The following is a 23639-nucleotide window of genomic DNA, read 5'->3' on the forward strand; positions in this document are numbered from 1 at the left end:
GTAGTAGAGCAGGTCGTCAGATCATTCGTATGGTGGATGGAATGGTAATTATCGTTTATTTGGTTGGATACTTTCAGCAACATATCCGACCCATAAATAATCAGCACACGGACCTTTGACCCCTCACAGCTAGTAAGTAACTTAGCAGTTACTCTAAAACCCTAGATCAGATAACCCCCTTTGCGTCCCTTTTCCCTTCCCCCTCTCCGTTTTACCCTTTCCCCTTTTCGACACTGAGTGACGCTTGATGTATCCAACTGCCGAAACGTTAAAGCCTTAAACGATTAAACGATTCAACCGGGTCCGTGTGCTCCTGCCTGGATTGGATTATCCGATCTGACATCAGGGAAAGGGACCAAAAGGGTAGTCTGCATCCTGAAAGTGGAAAGTGGAAAGTGCTGTGCCTGCGTGCTTGTACACTGCTGCTCTCTCAACCGGGTTTCTCGGTTATATGCTGTCTAAACACCCACGAGGTTCAAAGGGATCTATTTTTTACGGTATTTGGGTGAAAGGGGTAGTTGTAGGCACCGACTGCACCAACAATATGATCACAAATACCCAACTCGTTCTGTTTTCTTCTGTCTCAGCCCCAAGAAGCCTGAAGCCCACACAAGCGCTATAAAACAAAATACAAAGACCGATTATTCGTATTTTCGGACTTGATTTTACGTTAGTTGCTCAGCAATGCTCAGTTCAGGTTCTTTGTTCAGCTTCGGGAGTTTGATCAATCCTGGATACAATCCCTACATCACATCGCCTAAGCTAGCGCCGGTCGTGTGAGCGGGGCTTGGGGCTTTGGAGCTCTTCAACCCAAGTCAACCCAAAACCGATCAAATCCGTTTGATCTTTGTTTATGTATAATTGAGTGACCTACGTACTGCCTCGATTAGAGGGTGGCTTGAGCTTGATTACTTGTGATCGATTAACGATCAAAGGACCTTATGGATACGTTGATGGGTGTTATGAAACCAGTCCAGTGGATCACCCTCCTTTCGTTGTGATCAATCGATCAATCAATCATGTGCATGGATCTCATAATGATTGCCGCTTCCCAATCCATCAAAAATCAAATATACACACCGCTCCCATCAAGGGATGCCACTTTACGCAGTTGGGTTTTGTCTGAGCAAAAACTGGTACTAAAAAAGATCGTCGTTGGTAAGTCATCCACTAAATTGGTACATGTGCTATACTTTTCCTGTTCTATTCTGCTCTATACTTTTTCATTCCAATGCCCTACTGGCTCCACAACTATCGTACGGAAATCGAGATGCATGTCTACTGAAGATGGATCTCCATGACAAGGAGTGACGTAGTATTACAGTCACTACTGCAATATTACTCCGCATCCGAGAAATACTGAGATGGAATGTGGTTGGAGCCATTTGAATCCGGTTTGCTGTCTCATCTGATCTGCATCTACTTTCGAGTTTCGATAATTTACATCCGGTCCAAGGTTAAGCGATCACTTGGCTCATGTTCCATATTGCATATTCCATGAACCACGTCTACAGCACACATTCCACATGCAGCCTTACTCGATTAATTCATCAACTTCGTTCGCGTATGATTTCTCCTTCCTTTCCCTTTTATAAAGGGAAACCTCTTTCAACCTTTCGCCAGTCAAGGTAATTTAACTTCAAGCCACTTCATAATGTTCATACTTGACATTCGTGGGAATCAATTATGCCATTTGATCTGTATCCCAAATAAACGGTAAGGAGGTCTGTTGTCTTTGAGTCAACATGTCCCAAACCGGTTGTCTCATCTCAATAACCGTACAACCGTGGTCAAACATTACATTTGAACAGATATTTTCGCAAGCGGCTTTCAGACGAGTAAAAAGATCACGTACAACAGTTCAAGCTGGTCTTGTACGCAGTCTTACGGCCGGCGGTATCAAATGATTATTCATACATGTCGTAAGAAGCCTAAACGAGTGATGAGGTGTATGTGGTAATCGTCGTCGTACGCTTGCTTCATCAGCCGAAAATAAGCATTTTGACTTTGGATACATGGAGAGTTTCGGGACGGATTGGGATGTTTGATTGAAAACGGTGATCGCCGCATGATTGACTTTAAATAAATGGATGGCTCATATACGTTAAGATCAAGACACGCGTTGAGCAATCGCGAATATCAGAACATGAGCACATATCTTGCAGCCCATACTGCATGCAGTAGCAGTACATGCACATTGCAGAGACGACAACCCCAAACGAAAGATCGTTCCGTGCTCTAAGGATAACAGCGATAACCTAGATCTCTGAAGGGAGAGATAACGAGATACTATTCGGATCGAGGTTTACAAGGTCCACGAAGTCTAGATCCAAATTCAGGTTCGAGTTCAGGTTCTTATTCGTTTTGGAATTCACTCTTCATTCTTCACGTATCACACAAGACAGAAAGACCGATCAACCAATCCAGATCGTATCAGTAGAGATTGTTTGTGGGATTGTCACACGACTAATTAAGGTTAACCAACAATGCAGTCGTCAGACCCCGGACACCTATTCCAGACTACCTCTCAGCTCGCTCAGTCAGCAAATAGGGAAAGGAAGTTGAAAGCGTCAGAGAAGATTGGTGAACCCATTAATGTCTCTAGTAAAGTTTTGGATCTCGTTGTGAGAGGACAGGAAGGGTGGACGGCTGAAAGTGGATTCATATGTAGGAGGTTGGATCTGAGGGTGAGTGTATTGTTAATTGACACTTTGTCCTGCTGGGGCACAGTATTAGCGTTATTATACGACATCTCCTGGTAGACATAAGTTGAGCTGAGCTAGGTATGTTTTTTTTTCTGTAGACGGGCAAAACGATAAAGATATACAAAGATCATCAAGGTCCTGTAACTAGTATTGCACTGCATGAGATCCGGAATTCAGATGATGGGAATAAATGGTTGGCTTTGTTCACTGGATCGTGGGATAAGACGATCAAAATATGGAATGCGGATGTAAGTGAAGATTTAATGCAAATGAGATAGCAAATCAGGATGATTGAAATATAGTCAGGTTGACTGACTGGTTGTTCTGTGATTAGACGGGAGAACTCTTACATACTTTAGAATCTCATGTCGATTTCATCAAATCACTCTTAATCTTACCTTCCACCAACCACTTGACATTACTTTCAACATCCTCTGATCGAACTATCAAACTATGGGATATATCTTCTCTCCTCTCGTCTAGTACACCAAAGTGCATACAGAATATCAAAGAACATACCCGTCCTGTAGAATGTTCGGTATATAAGTTGGATATAGACGTAAATGGGAAACCAACAGGTGGAATAACGGTGTACACCGGTGATTCATTGGGTCTAATCAAAGTTTGGAATTGGAATGGACCAGAGAGGAAATTAGAATTGAAGGATAAAGAGGAGTTGAAAGGTCATGAGACTAGTGTTAACCAGTTGGCTGTCACGGATGAAGGATTATGGAGTGGTGAGTGCGATAACTTTCATCTAAGAGATTTCCTTCTGTTCGCGTTTCAATGATGTTATTGCTTGGTATCTTTTGGCAACAACGAAGCAGATTGACTATTTGTCCTTTAACTTGACTTGACTTGACTTGATACTCTACCATTGGGATTGTAGCTGAAATATATTCAATCTAGTGTCATCGGATAAAACAGCAATTTTCCATCCTTTCTCTCCATCAACCAACCCAAAACCTAAAATCACCCATCCATCCTACGTTCGATCCATCTTACCTATCCCTGAAGATTTCCCCTTATCGCAATCATTACTTTTGACAGGATCTGAGGATGAGGATATACGTATATTCAATATCGATTCGTTATTGGATATAGGCCAGAGCCAGACGGCAAAAGCGAAAGGTATAATACAAGGACATTGTGGGGATGTTACTGTCCTAAGAGCTTGGTATAGAGATGAAGAAGGCAAGAAGGGATGGTATGTCGTTTCAGGAGGATTGGATTGTACGCTCAGACGATGGAGTGTACAAGGTGAGTTTTCTGCTTCTCATCCTCAACGTATATCATCCATCTTGCGATAAGGATATGAGTTGACTGACCCGACATCTTGGCAAACTATAGATCTCCTTAACCCACCTGTGCTGAATTACGAAGCTGAAGAAGAAAAAGAGGAAATAGGTCTGACAGAGGAAGAAGAAAGGGAGTTGGCGGAATTGATGTCTGATGAGGATTAAGTGGTTGGTTTATTTTTTTGTATATACGTTATATATACCCTGCATTCATGATATTTGTTTATGAATTACGATTATGATCACTATTTCTCGCTGATATGTTCGCTACAAAACCTCGATCATTGTATGGACCTAATGAATATGCAATATGCATATGAGAATATGTAAGGGACATAGTGACTCGCCGAATCATTGTTCTACCAAACGTAAAACTCCAGGTGAGCCAAAGTAGTACCCTCTAATTTGATCATCGATCCACCACTACATTCAATTAAGACGCTTATGACTTTCGACTTCTCCTGTTAGAAGCGGAGGAGAAGGGTCATAAGGGGCGTTCTATAGAAAAAAAATAGTTGAAGAAAAGAAGAAAGACAAAGACAAAGGGAGACGATTTCAAACTTTTTTGTATGCATGGTTGGTGTTTGGTGCGAACGAGATGAGCATGACGTGTGATTTAATCCTGGGGGGTGATGTGTGTTATCATAGGTGTGAGATTGGTTGCAATTGATATCAGATCGCCACTGACCATGCACAAGTTGAAAAAGTTGAATTATTGAAGTTGAAATTCATATTCATAGGGTATAATCTCCCATCCCTTATTCACCATCACCATCACCATCATCCACATCCACGATGATAGCTCCACCAACCTCGCAGTCCGAACTACATCTCCTCTGCGTCTCGGCAGTCGTCCGAGACCTGATTCAAGCATATAACGATGCGTCCACATCATCCAAACCAATTCAACAACCCAACCTCACAGCTCTTCGACAGAAGTACGCAGGGAAATACGGTTTGAGGGCTGTACCCCGTCTGACGGACGTCTTGGCAGCTGTACCGGAAGAATGGAAAGACAGATTGAGGGGTTGGCTGAAAGCTAAACCTGTTAGGACCGCTTCGGGTGTAGCAGTAGTAGCTGTCATGTGTAAACCGCATAGATGTCCTCATGTGGCTATGACTGGAAATATATGTGTGTAAGTATATCTAGACATTCAATGATAGAGGAGTAACATACGCTGATATTGTGAGATAGGTACTGTCCAGGTGGACCTGATTCGGATTTCGAATATTCCACTCAATCTTACACTGGTTACGAACCTACGTCTATGAGAGCGATTAGAGCGAGATATGATCCGTATGAACAAGCTAGAGGAAGAGTCAATCAGTTGAAGGATCTGGGTCATAGTGTTGATAAAGTCGAGATCATGTGAGTTTAACTATAGACTTCTTTGCCTACTTCTATATCATTGAATAGCACCCATTCTTTCGTATCACTGAACGTTTCTTCTCTACTCGCTCAATCTTTCATATTCCCATTATCCATTACTTCTATTTTTCCCGTCAAATAGCATGCACCAGCTGAGCTGATAAATATACCTTCACAGCATCATGGGAGGAACCTTCATGTCCATGCCAGAAGACTACCGACACAAGTTCGCTGCTGGTTTACACAACGCCCTAAGTGGACATGTAACAGATGATATAGACGAGGCTGTCAAATTCTCCGAACAGAGCAAGATCAAATGTGTAGGAATCACCATTGAGACACGTCCAGATTATTGTTTGAAACCACATTTATCTCAAATGTTGAGATATGGATGTACGAGGTTGGAAATTGGGGTTCAGAGTGTTTACGAGGATGTAGCGAGAGATACCAATAGAGGTCATACGGTACGGGCGGTATCTGAATCGTTCCATATGTCAAAAGATGCTGGATATAAGATCGTGGCGCACATGATGCCTGATTTACCGAATTGTGGGACAGAGAGGGATATATGGCAGTTCCAGGTGAGTGAATCAACCCATCTCGGATTTCAATACCATCGCTGTTTGTCATCTTGCATGGCTTGGTATGGGTGGAATTTTGAATATTGCTGACATTGATATATGTAATTATCAGGAATTCTTCGAGAATCCAGCTTTCAGATCAGATGGTTTGAAACTTTATCCAACTTTAGTCATTCGAGGTACCGGTGAGTGAACCCACCTCACCCAGCTATATCTTAATTTACGACGACCCTCTGTACAGGTTTGTACGAATTATGGCGAACTGGAAAATACAAGAATTACCCACCCAACGCATTGGTAGACATTGTAGCTAGAATTATGGCTTTGGTACCACCTTGGACTCGAGTCTACAGAGTACAGAGGGATATACCGATGCCTCTGGTATCCTCAGGTGTGGAGAATGGTAATTTGAGGGAGTTGGCTTTAGCAAGGATGAAGGATTTCGGTGCGGAATGTAGGGATGTAAGGTATAGGGAAGTAGGGGTGAGTGAGATCGTCTTTTTTCTTCAAAATGTCTTATACAATAGGTCCCTCTCTCGGTTGTCCCCTCGTTGTCTTCCTGATATCATGCAGAACAACGCCAGGGCTAACAGATTCGATTCAATTGGTGTGATATAGCTCCACGAGATCCACAACAGGATTCGACCACAGGATCTCGAACTTCTCCGAAGGGATTACTCGGCCAACGGAGGTTGGGAGACGTTTTTATCGTACGAAGATCCCGCTCAGGATATCTTGATTGGTCTGTTGAGGTTGAGAAAATGCTCCGAAGATGGTACATTCAGAAAGGAGTTGGTGGGTATGGAAGGTGGATGTAGTCTGGTCCGAGAGCTGGTAAGTTTCGTTCAAAAACGGAGAAATCTCCAGGTTGGTGATAGATGAAAGCTGACATGATATGATTACTCCAACATAGCATGTATACGGTACAGCCGCGCCTGTTCATTCGCGTGATCCGAAGAAATTCCAACATCAAGGTATCGGTACGTTGCTCATGGAAGAGGCAGAGAGGATAGCGAGGGATGAACATGGTAGCGGAAGGATTGCGGTTATTTCGGGTGAGTGTCATCCAGGAGTGTAATCGATTATGTGATGTGTGTTGTGCTGATGTCTCAACCTGCTCTTCGTGACAGGTGTCGGTACGAGAGATTATTATAGACGATTGGGTTATTTCCTCGATGGTCCATATATGGTTAAAGATTTATTGTATTAATCTGTGATCTTTTTTTTGTGTACAAGTATTTCATGCGAATCGTGTGTATGCATAGATAGACCGAGACACTGGAATACTGAAATACTGAAATACTGAAATGAAAAGCCAAAACATCTTGAACCCAAGACGATGTTCGAGGAATAGTGTACAGTACAGACAATTCTGTCTCAACCTACAGTATGTACAGTACATTGATTGACAAATCATGAAGATCAAGTGATCCTTCAACAAGGATTAAATCTTTCCGCAACTATTTCCCAAGGTACTTCCCTAAACCTACCATTCAACATCTTCTCGTACCGTCTCTTGAACAATTCCAACACCCATGTACTTCTTACATCTTCGACATCTTTCGATGTTAGTCGATGTAAGTTGATAGTGGACCGTTCATCCCTATGACCCACATTTCTTGTTCTTGTCCTACCTGCTAGTCGTAGAGCTATCTTGGCCAAATTCGTATCATTGCGTTTGGAAGCTACCACAAACAATTGCCAAGGTCGTATACCATTTACTCCATTTTCGTCGATATATCTCAACAAATTTTGATAGACTGCGGGACAACCAAAGAAGTCGCATAAGACAAAGAGCGATTCGAATTGATCTACATTCTCGACCTCGTCTAAGTCTTTCATATCATGGGTCAAGAGATATTTGAGAAATACCGAGAGGATATCGAAGGCTGAACCGGAACTGTCGGATGAAGGATGAGATGCGTGGCATGGTAGGGAGGGAGAATGGAGGGTTAGGACCATACCCTTGGTCGGACATTGAGATAGGTGAGAAATCAATTGACTAAATGACAGTAACATTGGTAAATTAGCTTTTATACTTTAGACTTTAGACTTTAGACTTTACACCAACAAGTTACCTGCTTCTCCAGAGAACATTAGATGTTATCACTCACCTATCTCTTTTGTATTTCTTCATTGAGATCCTCCATCTACGTTCCCTCTCTGCTATGATCAAATCCCCAGAGGGATTATGATGTTTCTCACCAACTCCTAACCACCATATATCCTTTTCCTCTTCTCGTTGTCGTTGACGTTGCTGTTGTTCGACCGTTGAAGTTGAAATTTCCTCAGATACAGACGAAGTATCAGTATGAGTTGTAGTGGCGGAACCTTGAACTGCCAATGTCGATGTCACATCTCGTCTCAGAGGTGGTGGTCTAGGTATGTCTACCTCACTTCGACCGGAGCCCGAAGCAGAGCTGGGTATTTTGAATTTACGCCTCCAGTCGAATTTCGGTATACCCCTTCGAGATGAGTTCATGGTCGCACGTCCTTCAGACAATACTCGGGGTCTTCGTACATCTCCCGTCTCTTGTGATAAGGTATTATCAACTGGAGCAGGATCAGGAGGGGGAGGGAAAGAAAGTTCGTAGAATTCTCTTTCGATCTGACTCAAATCTCGAGGTGGATCTAGTCCGGTCGAGAATGGAGTTGGGTCATCAGGCGGTGGACCGAGTGGCTCCTCCGCACCCTGTCGTATTGGTGATGGTACAGGAGGAGATGCCGCTATAGTATCATCTGATCTGATATCTTCCTGACCTTCAGCGTCCGCGGTGCCTTGAGCAGTGGTTCTGTCGAGCATCCTCAATATGGCCGGTAGGGGATCTACCATATAGGCAGTCTCACCATTCGGCGTCTTCATTGCTATCAACTCTCGTCCATCGGGGTGGACTACATGTCTCGGTTGAGAAGATCTGACCTCCGAAGGATGTTGGACTTGAGGCGTTGGAGGAATCGCTGCGCCACCAACATGACTCTGAGACCTTGGTGGTACTGGTAGGCGATGAGAAGGCAACGGTGAAGGTAAAGGTAATGGCAACGGTCTACCTTCCCTGAAACCCGGTATGATAGGTGGAGAAATTCCACTATTCGGTGAGATAGGTAACCATACAATATGAGGGATATTGGGGAGCGAAGGAGGTTGAAGGTGAGATGTGAGTGGGTATCCTTTGAGCGATGGACGGTACGGGTGGTACCGATGTCATCTCGGTGAATGATTCAGGTTGTGCTGTTGGACCAAAAGCGGGTTCCGTTCCACTGACAGGTGAAGCTTGACTCAAGATAGGAGGTGCTGGGATAGAGGCAAGCGTGGGATTGACAAGGGAGCTCGGAAAATTTCCGGGTTCATCATGAGCAGGTACAATCGATAAGCTGATGGGCCTCGGAGGCGGAGGAGGGAAGGCGATAGGTGATCCAGCTGATCTACCTTGTGGGACGTATTCAGTGGGACTGGGCGGATGTATCGAGTTTGGATTTACACCTAGAGGGGGAGATCGGAGATAAGGAAATGGTAAGAATGGAGGAAAAGGTCTGGAAGATGGGGAAACAGGAGGAGGGGAAGGTGGAAGAGGAAGGGAAGGGGCGATTGATACTCCTCTTGGACGAGCGTCCTTTCCAATAGGAAGGCCGTCCAAAGGCGAGGGAGTTTGTGGGTCGGACATTGGTGCAGGTCCTTGCGATACTCTAGTATCTACATGGAAGAACGGATCTTCATTTGTCAGTGCCGAAAGTGACGGAGTAGGCGTGGGTGTCAGACCATCTTCGATGGTATTTTGAGGAACGGGTATAGGTGGTGTATCGAAGTTTGATGTAGGTTGCCACATTGCAATTTGCCCATTAAGATCTTCCTCCCCTTTTCGTTCTTGTAATTGTTGTCGGTGGATATATGATTCCTGCTCGACGGAAGGGATGGAATCTGTGGATGGTGAGTGTGATTCCGATTCCGACTCTCTCTGAGATTGAGATTGAGATACACCTGTTGGAGTCCCTTCAAAAGTAGAGAAAAATTCCGTCTGAGGAACAGAAGTATCAACCGATTGATCCAAACTCGTGATTGATGAATTTGGACAATGATTGATCATTGAAATATCCGTTTCACCACTTGAGAATGGCAAACTCATCGATCTCGTCGGTCTATGTTGAAGCTGAGGCTCATGTCGGTCATATGATATTGAATGATCTTCAGGAAATAGGTTGACAGTTTCTGGAGGACCTGGGAAAGGAGTAGTAGGCTTTCTAATTCGGACGTCTTCACCATCTGTCAAATTCCCATCGTGGTTGCCTGTACCAGGTCCATTGAGAAATAATGACTGTCTTCGTCTATCTTTATCTTTATCTCTTCGACTTCCGAATGCAGAAGTTGTACGGTGGATGGATGGCACAGCGACGAGAGATAAGGCTCGCCGCCATGGTGATGGCGAGGGTGGTAATGGGTACTTGATAGGTGAGTATAGTTCTCTACTTGGGGATAGGGGTGGATCATTGTTCATAATGCAGTAACAATATCAGTAGGTGATACGCTGTACTTCGATAGAGTGGCGAAGGATATAAGAATGTAAGAGTCAATAAATATTGGAACGAAGGTTGATCAGTCTTTCTCTTATATCTATCGATGACAGATCGGTAGATGTTTGTCAGTACCGCCGTAAAAGAGCATTGAAACATGCCTGTTAAGCATCTCATCGTAACTCACCTTCAACACGAGTCTGGACCTTGAGAAGGTAAGATCATTGAAAAGTCGTGCTTTGGTGTATGCCGATGTGTGTTGTGATCGGAGCTTTTACGATTGTAGACTGTCACGAGTAAAGTGAGTACATCCAACGACATATGGCAGTGTCTTCAACATCCTCGCACATTTGATATTGGCACATTGATCGATTATCTGATATACCTTTTGATTTCGTAAATCTATAAATAAATTATGATTAAATTCCGTAAAGTAATAAAAACTATAATCAACTATGCCTATATAAATCCTTCTTCATCTTCCTTCTTTATACAAATTCATCCTGACAACGTTCTCTCTTTCTCCCATATTCATAATCACTATGCTAATATGATTATTTATTGATATTACTGATTCACATTAACATGGGCTTCAGCAAGGTATTTCCCACTCAATACTCCCTTTTTAACCTCCTCAAATCTCCATGTATCATGACCTTCCAATTCTCCATCAACAACCTCCACTCCTAATCCACTGACGAGCGATCCCTCAGAGTTGAATGTCACTTGAACATTCTGAGGTGATAGTGATTCACCATTTCCAGGTTCAGTGACGAACTTGGCTATAATCTTACTCTCCTGACTGGATGTTATATTATCCAATTTCCATGTCATCCTCCTTTGGGAAGGTGACCAAACTCCTCCAGCGGGTTTAGCCTGTACGTTAGATACCGATGGTCCGGGGCCGAATAACGCACTGAATGATACGTTTGATAATTGCTGGATAGGACCCTGATCATTAAGTCGATAATGTAGGATCATCCTTGTTTCACCTTCTTTACACAAGAACGCAGGATCTAAAATCAATGGCGCATATGATCCTTCTTTTCCAGGTTGGATATGTACAACATACTTGAATAGTAGTGTACCTTTATCGTTATTTGGGTTCTTCGAATTGGCAGTTGCAGAAGCGAGTACTTCGCTATTCAAGAAGTATTCTCCAGGTTTATCAGGGACTTGAGCCAGGTAGGCTGGATTAGGTGCGATCTTCTCCAACCTCTCGAAGGACGTTAACCGGATATGGATAGGTCCAGTAGTAGGCTGTTGATATGTTGGTCTAAGGGATAGGTGGATCTCACCGGTGATTTGTATTCTCGAGACCTCCTTGTTCTTCATGATAACATTGATGGTCTCGTTGAGATTGGCTCGTAGACCAGCTTCAGTCGATGGGACAGGTAAGTTGGGTTGAGCCATGGCCGATCCACTTAGCGAAGGAGAATCGAATGGATTGTTGGATGTGACAGAAGACATGGAGACTTGTCTAGCCACCTGACCAGGTCTATCTCCATTGGTAGTCTGCGTTGGCGATGTAGCCGAGATGGGAGACGCTGAGAGCTGCTCCTCCGGCTCAGAAACCTTTCCAAGGGATAGTCCACCCAGTCCCAATGATTGTTCTTCCGTCAGTCCACCAGCGAACATCGTGTTCCTAACATCCCTTCTGCCGCGAGCGACTGTATTCCTTCGGGAAGGCTGAGAAGGTGGCATTTGGAGTGTTTGCTGCATTTTCTGTAAGGCCGCCTGTCGCTCTTCTTCGCTTTCTTGGATAGGAGCAGGTGCTAAGGAGAGATTCAATCGAGGTTGAGTCTGGTGTTGTGAAGATGCTGAAGAGGATAGGTTCTCTTGTGATGCCGCAGGAGACGAAGTGAAAGTGGTACCGAAATGAGTCTGATTGTGAGGTGTTGCAACAGGTGTCGAGACTTGGTCATTGGGTTCTTCCCATAAGTTTCGATGTCGATCGGCAGGAGCCACTGAGAACCCTTCTTCATCTACCGGTGGTGCCTATATACGTGAAGCAGATTAGCTGGGCTACTTTCCATTCGGCTAAAACTGATACTTACAGAGCTGGATGACCCTTGTATTCTTGGAACATCATCACTCATCAAGTCAAATCCACCGTCTCTGGCATTCTCGTCCCTTCCACTTCTGGTAGAGGTAGCATTACTACCACTTCGAGTTCTGTTCACTGCTAAAGTCTTCTTTCTACCCAACATAGACTTGAAGCCACCCGTCAGACCACCACCGCTACTTTGCTCTTTACCGAAACTAGTAGTTGAGCCATTTTGTCTCGGCGTAGGACGAGGAGAGAAATCATGGGCTTGACTGGATGCCGTGACCGTCGACATTCTTCTGTTGGATTGGGCTAAGTGTGTACCAAAGAGTATCAGCTAAATCCATCGAATCAAAGAGTTGGGAGAAAGCTACACGTACGAGTTGATACGGTACTGTTCGGCACAGAAGGTCTAGGAGCAGCTGCAGCACCATTACCACCGATATTACCCAACTTCCTTCCCACGCTCAAAACTTCTTCACTAGTTTCCCAAGATAACAAATTCGCGATTATACCTTCTGCTCTCTGTCCATCTCTAGTCGCCATATCACCTTTGACCGTCCCCCATCTGACTATAACCTCTTTCAAAGTCCTCAATCTCTCTTCGTCGAGTCTCTGATAGGTGGTATATACCATGGGAGATAAAGAAGATAGCTGAGAAGTCAATTGGTTCAATTCTTGATGTAGTTGATCGGCTTTGGATGATTTTGATTTCTGTTGGGCCTTTTCCAATTTACCTGCTACTTTCTCGTAATCTTTTAAAGTCTTATCTAACGACGCATCTTGCTCTGAGATCCTCCTCCATGCAATCACCTTGGATGGCAGGTCTCGTAAAGGTTGTTCGAAATCTGTTCGGATCATCGCCGAAAGTGTAGAGTGAGATGCGGAGGTCTAAGGGATACGCACAAAGTGGTCAGATACCATTCAATTCAACAGTCGTAAGCATCGTTATTAACTTACCTCTGACAGCTCAGAGATCACACTATCCCATAGTCTCCCTTCTCCACTGGCTTTCTCCCACTCGTTACCCGTCTTACCGCTCAGACCACCCTGTTCAGCTGTCTTAGCCAATTTTGACAGACTCTCCGCATAGGTAGCTTCGATCTGCGCTCGCTGCTTGTACACTTCTGCCAAAGCGTTCAGGTGGGTAGTAGAAGTGTGCAGTCGACGTTGGAGGGAGGATAGTAGGGGTCTAGGGGGTGTGGGTAAGAAGTTGTTGACCCATGTGTCTTCTGGGAGGAGTTCGGACATGGTGATTGGTTCTGCTCCGTTTGATTATCTGGATGTATAGCTGTGTACAAGAACAGGTCTCTCTACGTTCCTCCAGACGGTCGAAAGTGCGATAGAGATGATGATGCTGATGTTCCTAGGAGGGATCTAGTGAGGTGAGTAGGATGAGAAGAGAGGGGATAAGGGGCCAACGGTGAGAGTGATAATGTTGTCTGTTGCATGTTGCTATTCTCGGTGCTAGTGGTTGTTGATGGTTGAAATTACCCGATCAGGTAATAAAACCCTTGTGGGTGATGACGCAACAACCAACATGAACTGAACTGAACGGTGGACCCCCTTTGACCCCGTGCATCCACTTTACACTCAATTCATTGCAAGATATCAAGATAGAACATTAATGCTCATTCTCAACTTCTAAATCTCTTCACTCCTACTACACAACATCATCACCACACACAGCCCAACATGAAGGTCTACTCCCTCTCCCTGCTCTCCGTCACCCCCACAACACCCGCTCAAGCCACTCTGTTGGGTACGTCTCAGGATCTGAGCAGTTTCTCATTCTACCAACGAAGTAGTGTAGGAGAGTTTATGACTTTCTTCACAAAGGTCAGTTGCGCATAGTCTCATTTTCAGAGATGCATACAAGCAACTGACGAGATCAAATCATACATATATGCAATAGACCGTCGCTGAACGAACACCTGCCAACCAACCTTCCTCAGTCGAGGAGAACAATTACAAAGCTCATGTGTTCAGGACATCAGGTAGACAAGCTGGTAGTCCAGGTATGGCTGGTGAGTTATCATTCCTCTGAACAGCGGGGAAAGAGAACTGAACTGATATCTGTGAGCTGTGATTAGCCGTCATGATAACCGATTTAGAATACCCCTACCGACCCGCTTTCTCCCTCCTCACCAAATTACTCGATGAACATACCGCCTTACTCAATAATCTTCCTGCGGCATCTGCAGCCCCCTCATTCGGATCGGCTTCTGCCAACGCATTCGGCGGTAATCCCTCCCAAGCTGCTGCAGGTGGGCTACCACCAGCTCAAAAAGGTAAACTTGAAGGTACATTAGCGGGTTATCTATCAAAGTACCAAGATCCGAAACAGGCCGATACGATTATGAAGGTGCAAAAAGAATTGGATGAAACTAAGATTGTTCTTGTAAGTTTCGATATTCACTGCATCACAAGGCCTATATAATAGAATGTAACCTAACGACCATATTTATACTGGGGAAAATATATTTGCTAATATCATACTTATACACGTTCAGCACAAAACAATCGAATCTGTACTTGAAAGAGGTGAAAAATTAGATAACCTCGTTGAACGTTCCAATGCCCTTTCAGCGCAAAGTAAGATGTTTTACAAGACAGCCAAGAAAGTGAGTCAGCCATCATAAGACGTTGTCAGAAAGGTGAAAGCTGACGAATTTGATGTTAATCTCAATAGCAAAACTCATGCTGTGTTGTCATGTAAAGATAACCAAGAACAAGGTGTTCCTCGATATCTACTTCGATCTATTCTATTCTATTTTTTCTCGTTTCACTTTCCCTCACCGTTAGTATGAGCAGGTAAATTATCGGATTTCCCCTTTTACAGAATTTTAGAGATTCTTTTTCAACTGAGTCATGCAGATAGGGTATAAGGACGCATTTACTTGAAGATTGAGAAACTGTAGTAGTTTATGTATTCACCTCAAATCACTAATATAGACCGTGTGGGTGTATGCACAGAATCCTTCGGAGTCATGTACCATAGCAGCTGCAGAGAATGTACATGAGTGATCTACTGCCATACGCATGATGCCAAATGATATAGTGAATGCAAAGAAGAACAGAAAAACCAAAAGTGAAACAAGCAGAAGTATACAAGAAGATCCTAATATCCTCCTCTAACTATCGTCCATTGTCTCCTCTCACTTTTTCCTCTTCTTGTTCTCAGAATCACCTTGTCCAGCTTTCCTCTTACTTCCCACATCCACATTCTCTTCAAGCTCTCCTTGTCCTTGGGCATAAACGAGATCACCAGCAGCTTCCAATTGTACATGTTCCAACACCTGACCTTCCTCTTTTCTTGCTTTCCTAGCGTCTTTCTTCTTCTTCTCCATTTGTTTCCTATACGCTTTGATCTCCCTTGGTGTCCAACCAGTTTGATCTGGTACTTCCTCTTCTTCCTGAACCGTAGGTTGACGGGCCTTGTCGGTAGGTGCCAAACGAGCTTGTTTAGCTGGTCTATGACTAGGTTCGGGCGATAAGGAAGGTGAGGGAGATACTCTCGTTGGTAAGTTGAGAGTAGGTTCAGGAGCTGGAGGGGGGTTTGAAGGGTCGGATAAGAGTGATCCAGTAAGTGAAAGCATTTGATTGGTAACTTGCATCCTATAATACAATGCAAAAAAGAAAGATCAGCAAGGTACTAGCCAGACGAAAAGATTAGAGGAGTCGGAAAAAGAAAGAGGATTTAAATGGACATACCCAATAACAGTAAATTTAATACCTTTACCACCTTCACCCAAAGATTTACCAGTTTCTTTAACTTTCCATCTACCTACATCCTCTACCACTCCGTTATTACCCATACCCAGGATGAAACCTTCTTCCTCTTCGTCCTCACTATCCGAGTCGGCATCGGCAGTCTCATCGGTATGTTCGAATTCGTAGAGATCAGTGGGGATATGTTGTAATGGGATGGAAACGTTGAATGTCTTGTTGAATAATAGAGAGAGATGAGAAGGTGATGAGAGGGAGTGTGTACCGTCTGAGCAATGCAGAGGATTTAATACAAATTCAGTTCCAATCCTTTTCGTGATGGAGACGGAGAAGGAGTATGGTGAACCGGTGCAATCACTTACACAATTTCTGACCAATCTTAGGTGCCCATAAGATCGAATGAAATTCAACTTCTATAACACCCGATGGACATTCATTGATGATTTTGGAAGTATCATCGACGAACTCATGATCCCAGTGAGCTAGCAGTACACCGCCCATCTGAGCTACGTATCTGCAACAATCACATCATGGTATCAGCATTGGCTATCATACACATAACCATCGTCCATAGATCTAGTGTGGGATGTTCATCTGATGTAGTGCGGCACCCACCTCATAATCATCCCATCCAACTTCTCTTTCACTCCCTCCATCATGTTCAATGAAAATTTCGGTGGGATTGCCAACCTCATACGTGACAATCGATGTTCGAAAGGTGATTTATCATTTTTCGACGTGCTCTGATGATTGCTACTAGCATGTTTATGTGATTTGTCTTTCTTGTGGGATTTATCTTTCTTGGATTTATGATGTTTCGATGAAGAAGCTTGGGCGTTGGTATTGGGTTGTGACATCTTCACAAAAGCTTATCGTCGTGCCTACAGTAAGTCCGATATGATTTTCTTCTTGATGGATGTTGACAAAGTTCTGAGCTGCTTGGGCAATGTTGGTTGATGATCTGTACCGTGAAAGATGGTGAATAGGCTGAATGAACGAACATCTTCTGTGTACTCTGTGTACAGGTGAAAATAAAAAACAGCCGAAAAAGTTTAAAAGCTCAAATTTATATCGTGACATCACAACTTACCGATATTATCGATATTTTGTTCGCCATAACTCGAGTAGTGATAATGTCCATTGTCGCTAATCCAACATGACATGCATATAGGCATAAATACATTAGCAAGAAACAGACTCAGACCGTTGTTCCCGTGTCTAGGACAATCTCCTTCGAGTATCCAGCATGTCCTTCATCCGCCCTGTATTCCCTTACCCAGCTCGCATCCCTTCATGGTTCGCAGGCCACATGTCCCGTTCCCTCCGAGAACTGCCTACTCTACTGGAGAACATCGATCTGGTGATAGAAGCTAGGGATTCTAGATTACCTCTGACAAGTATAAACTCAACATTTGATCAGATGCTCTCTAGAGCGAAGAAGGGGAAGGGAAAGGAAAAAGAGAAATTGGTGGTCTACACTAAGAGGGATTTAGCTGAAAGAAGATACGAAGAGGTTAGTGCTACAATCAATCTTTCCGACGACTCTTACGATAAGTTCAAAGTAGAAATTGTGACTGATTCTAGAATTTGTGATAATCTGTATCTATATAGCCCCTCAAAAAAGCTTTTCTGCAGCATGCAGGTCAAAAAGTCATGTTCGCAGACACCAGGTCTGACCAGGATGTAAGGGAAGTACTGAAACATGCTGTGCGTGAGTTATACCTAGTTCTCACACATCTTGTTCTGTTTAACCTTCTTGCTGACCGTCATTATGTTCAATGATCTTAGGCATAGCAAGGGAGAATCAAGAGATTATACCGGATCTACGAGTCTTAGTAATTGGTATGCCAAACGTTGGGAAATCTTCTCTACTCAACGCTTTGAGGAGAGTAGGTTTAAGGAAAGGTGAGTTCAATGATCTAACCAACTCATAGTTCTATCATTCAACATCACATCTGATTTATATGATGGTCACGCTGAATGTCGTTTCTTGTCGTATTTAGGCAAAGCATTCCGTACAGGTGCAGAAGCAGGTATAACCCGTAAATTGACAGGGACAGTAAAGATATATGATAACCCCAGTGTATACGTCTATGATACACCGGGTGTGATGGTACCTTACTTGGGTAGGGGGGAGGACGGGGCGGAGAAGGGTTTGAAATTGGCTTTGACTGGTGAGTCATACGATATCATATCACCTCAAAGCAAAACCATCTTTGTAACATTAACAGAAACAAAAATCAACTGACTAATGTGATAATCATATCTTTACTGCGATGGTGCATTAGCGGGAATCAAAGAATCTTTATTCGAACAAGACGCAATGGTCGATTACTTGCTGTGGAAAATGAATAAAAGGTTGATAGCTGAAAAAGATGATCCGAATAAACGTAAGTCAAGCGTACACAGCAATTCAATTGACAAACTCATACGTATGATAGCAAGCTGACGGATACGGGGCAAACAGATCAAACGTATTTATCACTGTTACCTCTCCCTTCCGATTTCCCTCCTACAGACGATATAACCATTCTCCTTGATGCTCTCTCCGAAAGGCTCGGTTCATTGAAAAAAGGCGGCGAGAAAGATCATGAGGCCGCTTCTGGATTTATGATCAGGGCATTTAGGGAAGGAAAGTTGGGTGAATTCACCTTGGACGATTTGACTATAACTTTACCTAAATCTACAATCGAGAAAATAGACAATCAGAAAGATAAGGATAGTCAAAATACTATCACTCACGCGAGTGATGATGTAAATGTCGGTATAAATGAAATTCAGAAATCGACGATGAAGAATGAAAATCTAAATGACCACGACAATGATCACGATCAGCTACAAGAAACAACAACCTCGACTACCTCCGACCTGGATTATCAAGTATCCCAAACTGTCAAACGATACCTATCCCTCACGTCCCCTTCTTCATCTGCAGACCCAACCTCAAGCAGTTTCAGTGGAATATCGATGAATCAGCAGAAAAAAGCTGATAAGCGACTTAGACTAGAAGAGAGGGATAATAAATTACGTGCTAGAGGTGTGAACGTACCTATTAGACAGTGGGGTAATAAGAAGAAAAAAGGATTGGGATTGGGGAGAGGTGAAGCCGGGAAAATGGCTAGAAGTAGAAGGTAGATAAGTAGACAGATGGATTGGGTATGGACATTATCGTACATGTAGTAAATACATTATCAAGCTTTCGCAAATCATATGTATATGTATATGTTGTACCTCTAATTTGCGAATTGGGATGTTAGAATGCAACCATCGATATTTTGTACTCAGCCATGACCATTCAGATAAGAATAGGTTATGTGTACTGATGATTGTTGACTGAAACGAACATACATCTCAATAATGGAATGACTATATAATCTGTACGACATGACAACCTAGATTTATTTATCACTTCATTCATTCTTTCAATTTATTTATTGATTTATACATAACGTGTATTCATATTCACACGGGCTTAATCAGGAAAGTCAAAACAAAAAGAGAAATAAGGGAGACTGAAATGGAAAAGTACATCCAACAGGAGGTTGAACCCCTATGTTTGCGTTATCTTATGAAGTGGCTACTTCACATAATCTGACAAGGCTTAGACAGCTGGGTCGTAGAACCTACATATCAAATGAGACGTAAGCTGCCTGTTTAATCGTTGAACTTCGGAACATCTTCAACTTACCAACAAACCAAAGCGATAGACAAATAAGCCATCATCATGACGAACCCTTCTAGATAGTTGGTTCGTCCATCTGCAATTGCGAAATTGACCAAAAGCAATGAAACGACCAAAGTAATGCTAAGAATAAATTCAGATAATCAGTAAATAGATCGAGATGATGTTATTATGGAAGTCCACTTACGTTTCGAAATTATCGAAGAACAATAACATCGGTTGACCAATTGCCCAACCTATCAATACCAAGATAGGTAGAAGACAGAGTGAAACTTGTATTGAAGATCCCACAGCGATAGACATGGACAAGTTCAATTTATCTTTCACTGATACAGTGACGGCTGTGATATGTTCCACGGAATTACCTGAAAACAACAGTCAGCTCAAGAGGTCTCGAGTGCGAGAGGTACAATTTTACTCACCGATAACAGGCAATAAGATCAGACCGACAAATTCCCTCGATACATTTCCAGTTTCCGTCAACCCATCGATGGAATCGACCAGACATTCAGCGGTGAAACCGGCCAAACCGGTAACGATAGTTAACATTCCTAGGGCGAACCAGAATTTCACCTTGGGTTGGACGTGAACAGTACCATCCTCATCGATGATGACGTTGTGCGAAGACGAGACAGACGCCGCCTCGATATCCCTATCATCGTTGATGGGCGGTGGTTGAAGGTAATCTTCATCTGTGTTACTTCTTGTGACCACAGGAGAGGCAGTAGTCACAGTTGGGCTTTGTCTTGTTCCTGTCGGCGATAAGGTCTTTTCACCAGCATTAGAAGTGGGGACACTACCGATGACGGTATTATCCTCGGTATCGGCTTCAGCGCCATCGCGAGCCTGTTTTCTATCCTTCTTCGATGATACACTGAACCGTCTGAATCTCTTGAATGGAGAATGTCCTGATCTTCCAGATCGGATGGATGACCCAGAAGAAGACGATGAAGAGGACGATGAGGACGAATCGGCGATGGACGACACCCAATGAGGTCTAGGGAACACGTGTTCGTGATGAGGTGCAGGACCGGGAAGTGGATGTGCGACTTTCTCTTTGGGTATCCGGAACAAGTATGCGTGGGCTGAATGAACAAGCACGTGTCAACGACGATCTTACACTTATGGGAGGTATCACACTTACTGTACAATTGGAAGGTAAGGAACATTCCGTACACGGCCAACAAGATGAAACTCAGTCCTCGAGACATTTTGAGTAGATTTTGAAGCTCTTCACCTTCTGGTTGAAGGCCTGATCGAGTATCGGTCACAACATTTCGCACGTTGGGATAAGCCACGTGATATGCAGCGGGAAGGACAATGGCAAGTAGCTGAAATATCTGGTCAGCGCGATGTTGCTATGCGTCGAAGACTGATCACTCACCGAGAGACCCAGGAGGGAGATGTGCATTTGAGCGCCGATGACCGTATACAATTGTTCGTGGAATCGAAGACCACCGGCCTGGAGAACGAAATGGATCGTCAGGATGGATGACGGCCAAGGTCATATGGTATACTTACGAAATAACTCATACCCAAGACGAGAAGGACTGGGAAAAGTGCATTGAGTAAGCGATATACTCTGATAATGATGAGCCCGCATAGCCAAACTTACCATTACTGAGGATACTTCCAACCATGGAAGCTTGCACGATGTCGATATCACCCTTGACCAAAGCGAGAATGGCAATGAGCAATTCGACGGCGTTACTATAACGATCTGCATCAGTAGTTGCAAATGTAGAATACATTAATGAAGCAGCAAGCTCACCCAAACGAAGCGTTAAGGAGACCACCCCACGCTTCACCGACTCGATGAGCAAGTTCTTCAGTGCTGACGAAAGAGAGATGCAAGATCAGCGTCTACACTCGTCATCGCATGGTATTAACCTGCAAATATCACTCACGCAAAACCTAAACCACCAGCAAGAGGAACGATGGCAATCAACGAGGTAACGAAGACGGCCACTGAATCTTGATGAGTGAGATGTAGTGCCCAAGAGATAGGTAGAAGGACAGGCATGGCCACCAAGAAAGGTTGAGACTTGATGGTGTTCTGATTTCAAGTCGCCAATATGTCAGCTACAACGACAACATTATCACCATGATGGGTTGGATAGATGTGCTCACTCTGAAACTCTCCTTCCAAGTAGGTTCAATAAAAGTCTTCTTGATATGTTGCACCTCGCCCTCGGGTGGTCCTCGTTTGGGTGGCAAAGGGATGGATACCGATAAGCTCTTGAGTGGGGCCAATCTACTCTTACCTCCTAGATTAGGTGCAGAGCTTGATCTAGCTGGAGGACTGAAATCGGTCCTACCATCATCGACCGATTGACGTACTTGCCCTTGTCCTTGGTCTTGAGCTTTCTCGTTCGTATTACCGGTATCGGTGATAGTGATTGATGGCATTCTAGAGTGACCTCGATTCGATCTAGGCTTCAAGATAGTCCTGGCAAATGATGACGATCTCGATCCTGGTTGCTTAAGTATCCCACCACCACCACCACCACCGGATTTGCCACCTGGAGTGTTTGTGAGCAGTCCATCATCTTGATTGGGTCCAATCGACTTGGTGAAAGCATCTTGATCATTGTGAATCTTCTGTTCTTCTCCAGAAGGAGTAACGTTGTTGATTTGCTGTTGACTATGTACAGTAGTAGGTTGTTGGCTGTTGGTATGAGTATGTAATGAAGAGGGAGTAAAGCCCTCTATATCGGGTTCAGGTTCAGGTTCAACGACTGCAGGAGTGATCATCGAAGGTTTGAGCGTTTATGAAAGTGAGAAGATGGAAGATGAATGATATCTGTTGTCTTATATGCGTTTGAGAAGGCAAAGTCAACAGACTATACGATGAGGCTGTGTTAGTGAATAGATGGTAGATAGTAAGTGAGAAGAAGAACGACGAAGAGAGAGACCAACAAGGGAGTGAGTGGGAGTGAATCGATCGAAAGGAGGATGATGGAGTGATACTGCGTATGGTGGTGTACGGTGATGACCGATGGTCAGCAGTGGGCATCATGCTGTGTATCGTGTATCGTGTATCGTGTATGGTGTGTTAGTGTGGTTGACCGTATCGTGTATCATCCATCAACTTGAAAGGAGGGCATCACAGGGAAACAAGATGATCCGTTGTCTTGGCATTCATCATAACCCATCATAATCCCTAATCCGGCCAATCACAGACCGTCATTCCACCTGGCTGTCTGGCCAGTTCCACCCACGTGTGGTGTTCTGAGTGTGTGCATCTGCGTGACACATCTCCGAGCTCACCAGTCTTGTCATAAGCATATGAAGCAGAGAGTCTGGTCGGTTCTCAATCTCAATACGCGAGTAGTCGACTATCCTCTGTTCATGCTTATCAACTGCCCATTTGCCTTTGCGGTAACAAAGGTATGCACCATTTCGGTATCCGGTTGACCGGAACAAAGCGATAAGCTGAGCTAAGACGAAAAGGCGCTTGGGGGATCACTTGTATTTATTGGTAGAGATTGCGTGATGTAGCACTTCCACGTACTTGGATGTTCGGGATTCCTCAGACAAGCTCTACGTAATCGGTCGATCTCATCATCTTTTTCTTTTCGACATGCCAAGATGAACACGACTGCGTAAAACCCTAAGTTGGAGCGACGGAATCAACATGGTAGAGCTAAACATAGCTTTCGAAGTCTTGTTTTGGTACAGCACACCTCACCAGCGTCGAGGGGGGATACAGCGCACACGTA

General features: G+C 43.9%; 8 protein-coding genes across 8 annotated transcripts; 4 read left to right on the top strand and 4 right to left on the bottom strand.

Annotated features, from left to right (window-relative positions):
- Nucleotides 1–2486: 2486 nt before the first annotated feature.
- Nucleotides 2487–4168, top strand: V865_007145 (uncharacterized protein; the record flags this gene model as incomplete). Its single annotated transcript, XM_066230895.1, has 5 exons — nucleotides 2487–2687; nucleotides 2804–2953; nucleotides 3040–3442; nucleotides 3615–3965; nucleotides 4056–4168. The coding sequence occupies 5 exons, from the start codon at nucleotides 2487–2489 to the stop codon at nucleotides 4166–4168; spliced, it is 1218 nt and encodes a 405-aa protein (XP_066086992.1).
- A 630-nt stretch (nucleotides 4169–4798) lies between these two features.
- On the top strand, nucleotides 4799–7163 carry V865_007146 (elongator complex protein 3; the record flags this gene model as incomplete). Its single annotated transcript, XM_066230896.1, has 8 exons — nucleotides 4799–5139; nucleotides 5199–5372; nucleotides 5551–5953; nucleotides 6066–6138; nucleotides 6195–6436; nucleotides 6572–6787; nucleotides 6867–7008; nucleotides 7084–7163. 8 exons carry the CDS (start codon nucleotides 4799–4801, stop codon nucleotides 7161–7163), a joined length of 1671 nt encoding a protein of 556 aa, XP_066086993.1.
- Nucleotides 7164–7387: 224 nt separating this feature from the next.
- On the bottom strand, nucleotides 7388–10443 carry V865_007147 (uncharacterized protein; the record flags this gene model as incomplete). The annotated part of the gene is made up of 3 exons (XM_066230897.1): nucleotides 7388–7955; nucleotides 8068–9039; nucleotides 9137–10443. 3 exons carry the CDS (start codon nucleotides 10441–10443, stop codon nucleotides 7388–7390), a joined length of 2847 nt encoding a protein of 948 aa, XP_066086994.1.
- Nucleotides 10444–11026: 583 nt separating this feature from the next.
- V865_007148 (uncharacterized protein) lies at nucleotides 11027–13757 on the bottom strand (the record flags this gene model as incomplete). The annotated part of the gene is made up of 4 exons (XM_066230898.1): nucleotides 11027–12457; nucleotides 12517–12818; nucleotides 12887–13397; nucleotides 13467–13757. The coding sequence occupies 4 exons, from the start codon at nucleotides 13755–13757 to the stop codon at nucleotides 11027–11029; spliced, it is 2535 nt and encodes an 844-aa protein (XP_066086995.1).
- A 444-nt stretch (nucleotides 13758–14201) lies between these two features.
- Nucleotides 14202–15225, top strand: V865_007149 (uncharacterized protein; the record flags this gene model as incomplete). The annotated part of the gene is made up of 5 exons (XM_066230899.1): nucleotides 14202–14345; nucleotides 14422–14533; nucleotides 14600–14907; nucleotides 15020–15130; nucleotides 15199–15225. The coding sequence occupies 5 exons, from the start codon at nucleotides 14202–14204 to the stop codon at nucleotides 15223–15225; spliced, it is 702 nt and encodes a 233-aa protein (XP_066086996.1).
- A 439-nt stretch (nucleotides 15226–15664) lies between these two features.
- V865_007150 (uncharacterized protein) lies at nucleotides 15665–17092 on the bottom strand (the record flags this gene model as incomplete). The annotated part of the gene is made up of 4 exons (XM_066230900.1): nucleotides 15665–16124; nucleotides 16221–16503; nucleotides 16598–16749; nucleotides 16851–17092. 4 exons carry the CDS (start codon nucleotides 17090–17092, stop codon nucleotides 15665–15667), a joined length of 1137 nt encoding a protein of 378 aa, XP_066086997.1.
- Nucleotides 17093–17481: 389 nt separating this feature from the next.
- V865_007151 (uncharacterized protein) lies at nucleotides 17482–19370 on the top strand (the record flags this gene model as incomplete). The annotated part of the gene is made up of 6 exons (XM_066230901.1): nucleotides 17482–17748; nucleotides 17847–17946; nucleotides 18024–18140; nucleotides 18239–18409; nucleotides 18524–18625; nucleotides 18703–19370. 6 exons carry the CDS (start codon nucleotides 17482–17484, stop codon nucleotides 19368–19370), a joined length of 1425 nt encoding a protein of 474 aa, XP_066086998.1.
- A 466-nt stretch (nucleotides 19371–19836) lies between these two features.
- Nucleotides 19837–22671, bottom strand: V865_007152 (calcium/proton exchanger; the record flags this gene model as incomplete). The annotated part of the gene is made up of 11 exons (XM_066230902.1): nucleotides 19837–19858; nucleotides 19924–20040; nucleotides 20105–20282; nucleotides 20340–21002; nucleotides 21062–21248; nucleotides 21302–21379; nucleotides 21439–21467; nucleotides 21533–21627; nucleotides 21689–21751; nucleotides 21825–21973; nucleotides 22048–22671. The coding sequence occupies 11 exons, from the start codon at nucleotides 22669–22671 to the stop codon at nucleotides 19837–19839; spliced, it is 2205 nt and encodes a 734-aa protein (XP_066086999.1).
- Nucleotides 22672–23639: the final 968 nt, after the last annotated feature.

The sequence above is a fragment of the Kwoniella europaea genome, chromosome 2, assembly GCF_036810445.1.
Source record: "Kwoniella europaea PYCC6329 chromosome 2, complete sequence".
NCBI classification, from domain to species: Eukaryota; Fungi; Basidiomycota; class Tremellomycetes; order Tremellales; family Cryptococcaceae; genus Kwoniella; species Kwoniella europaea.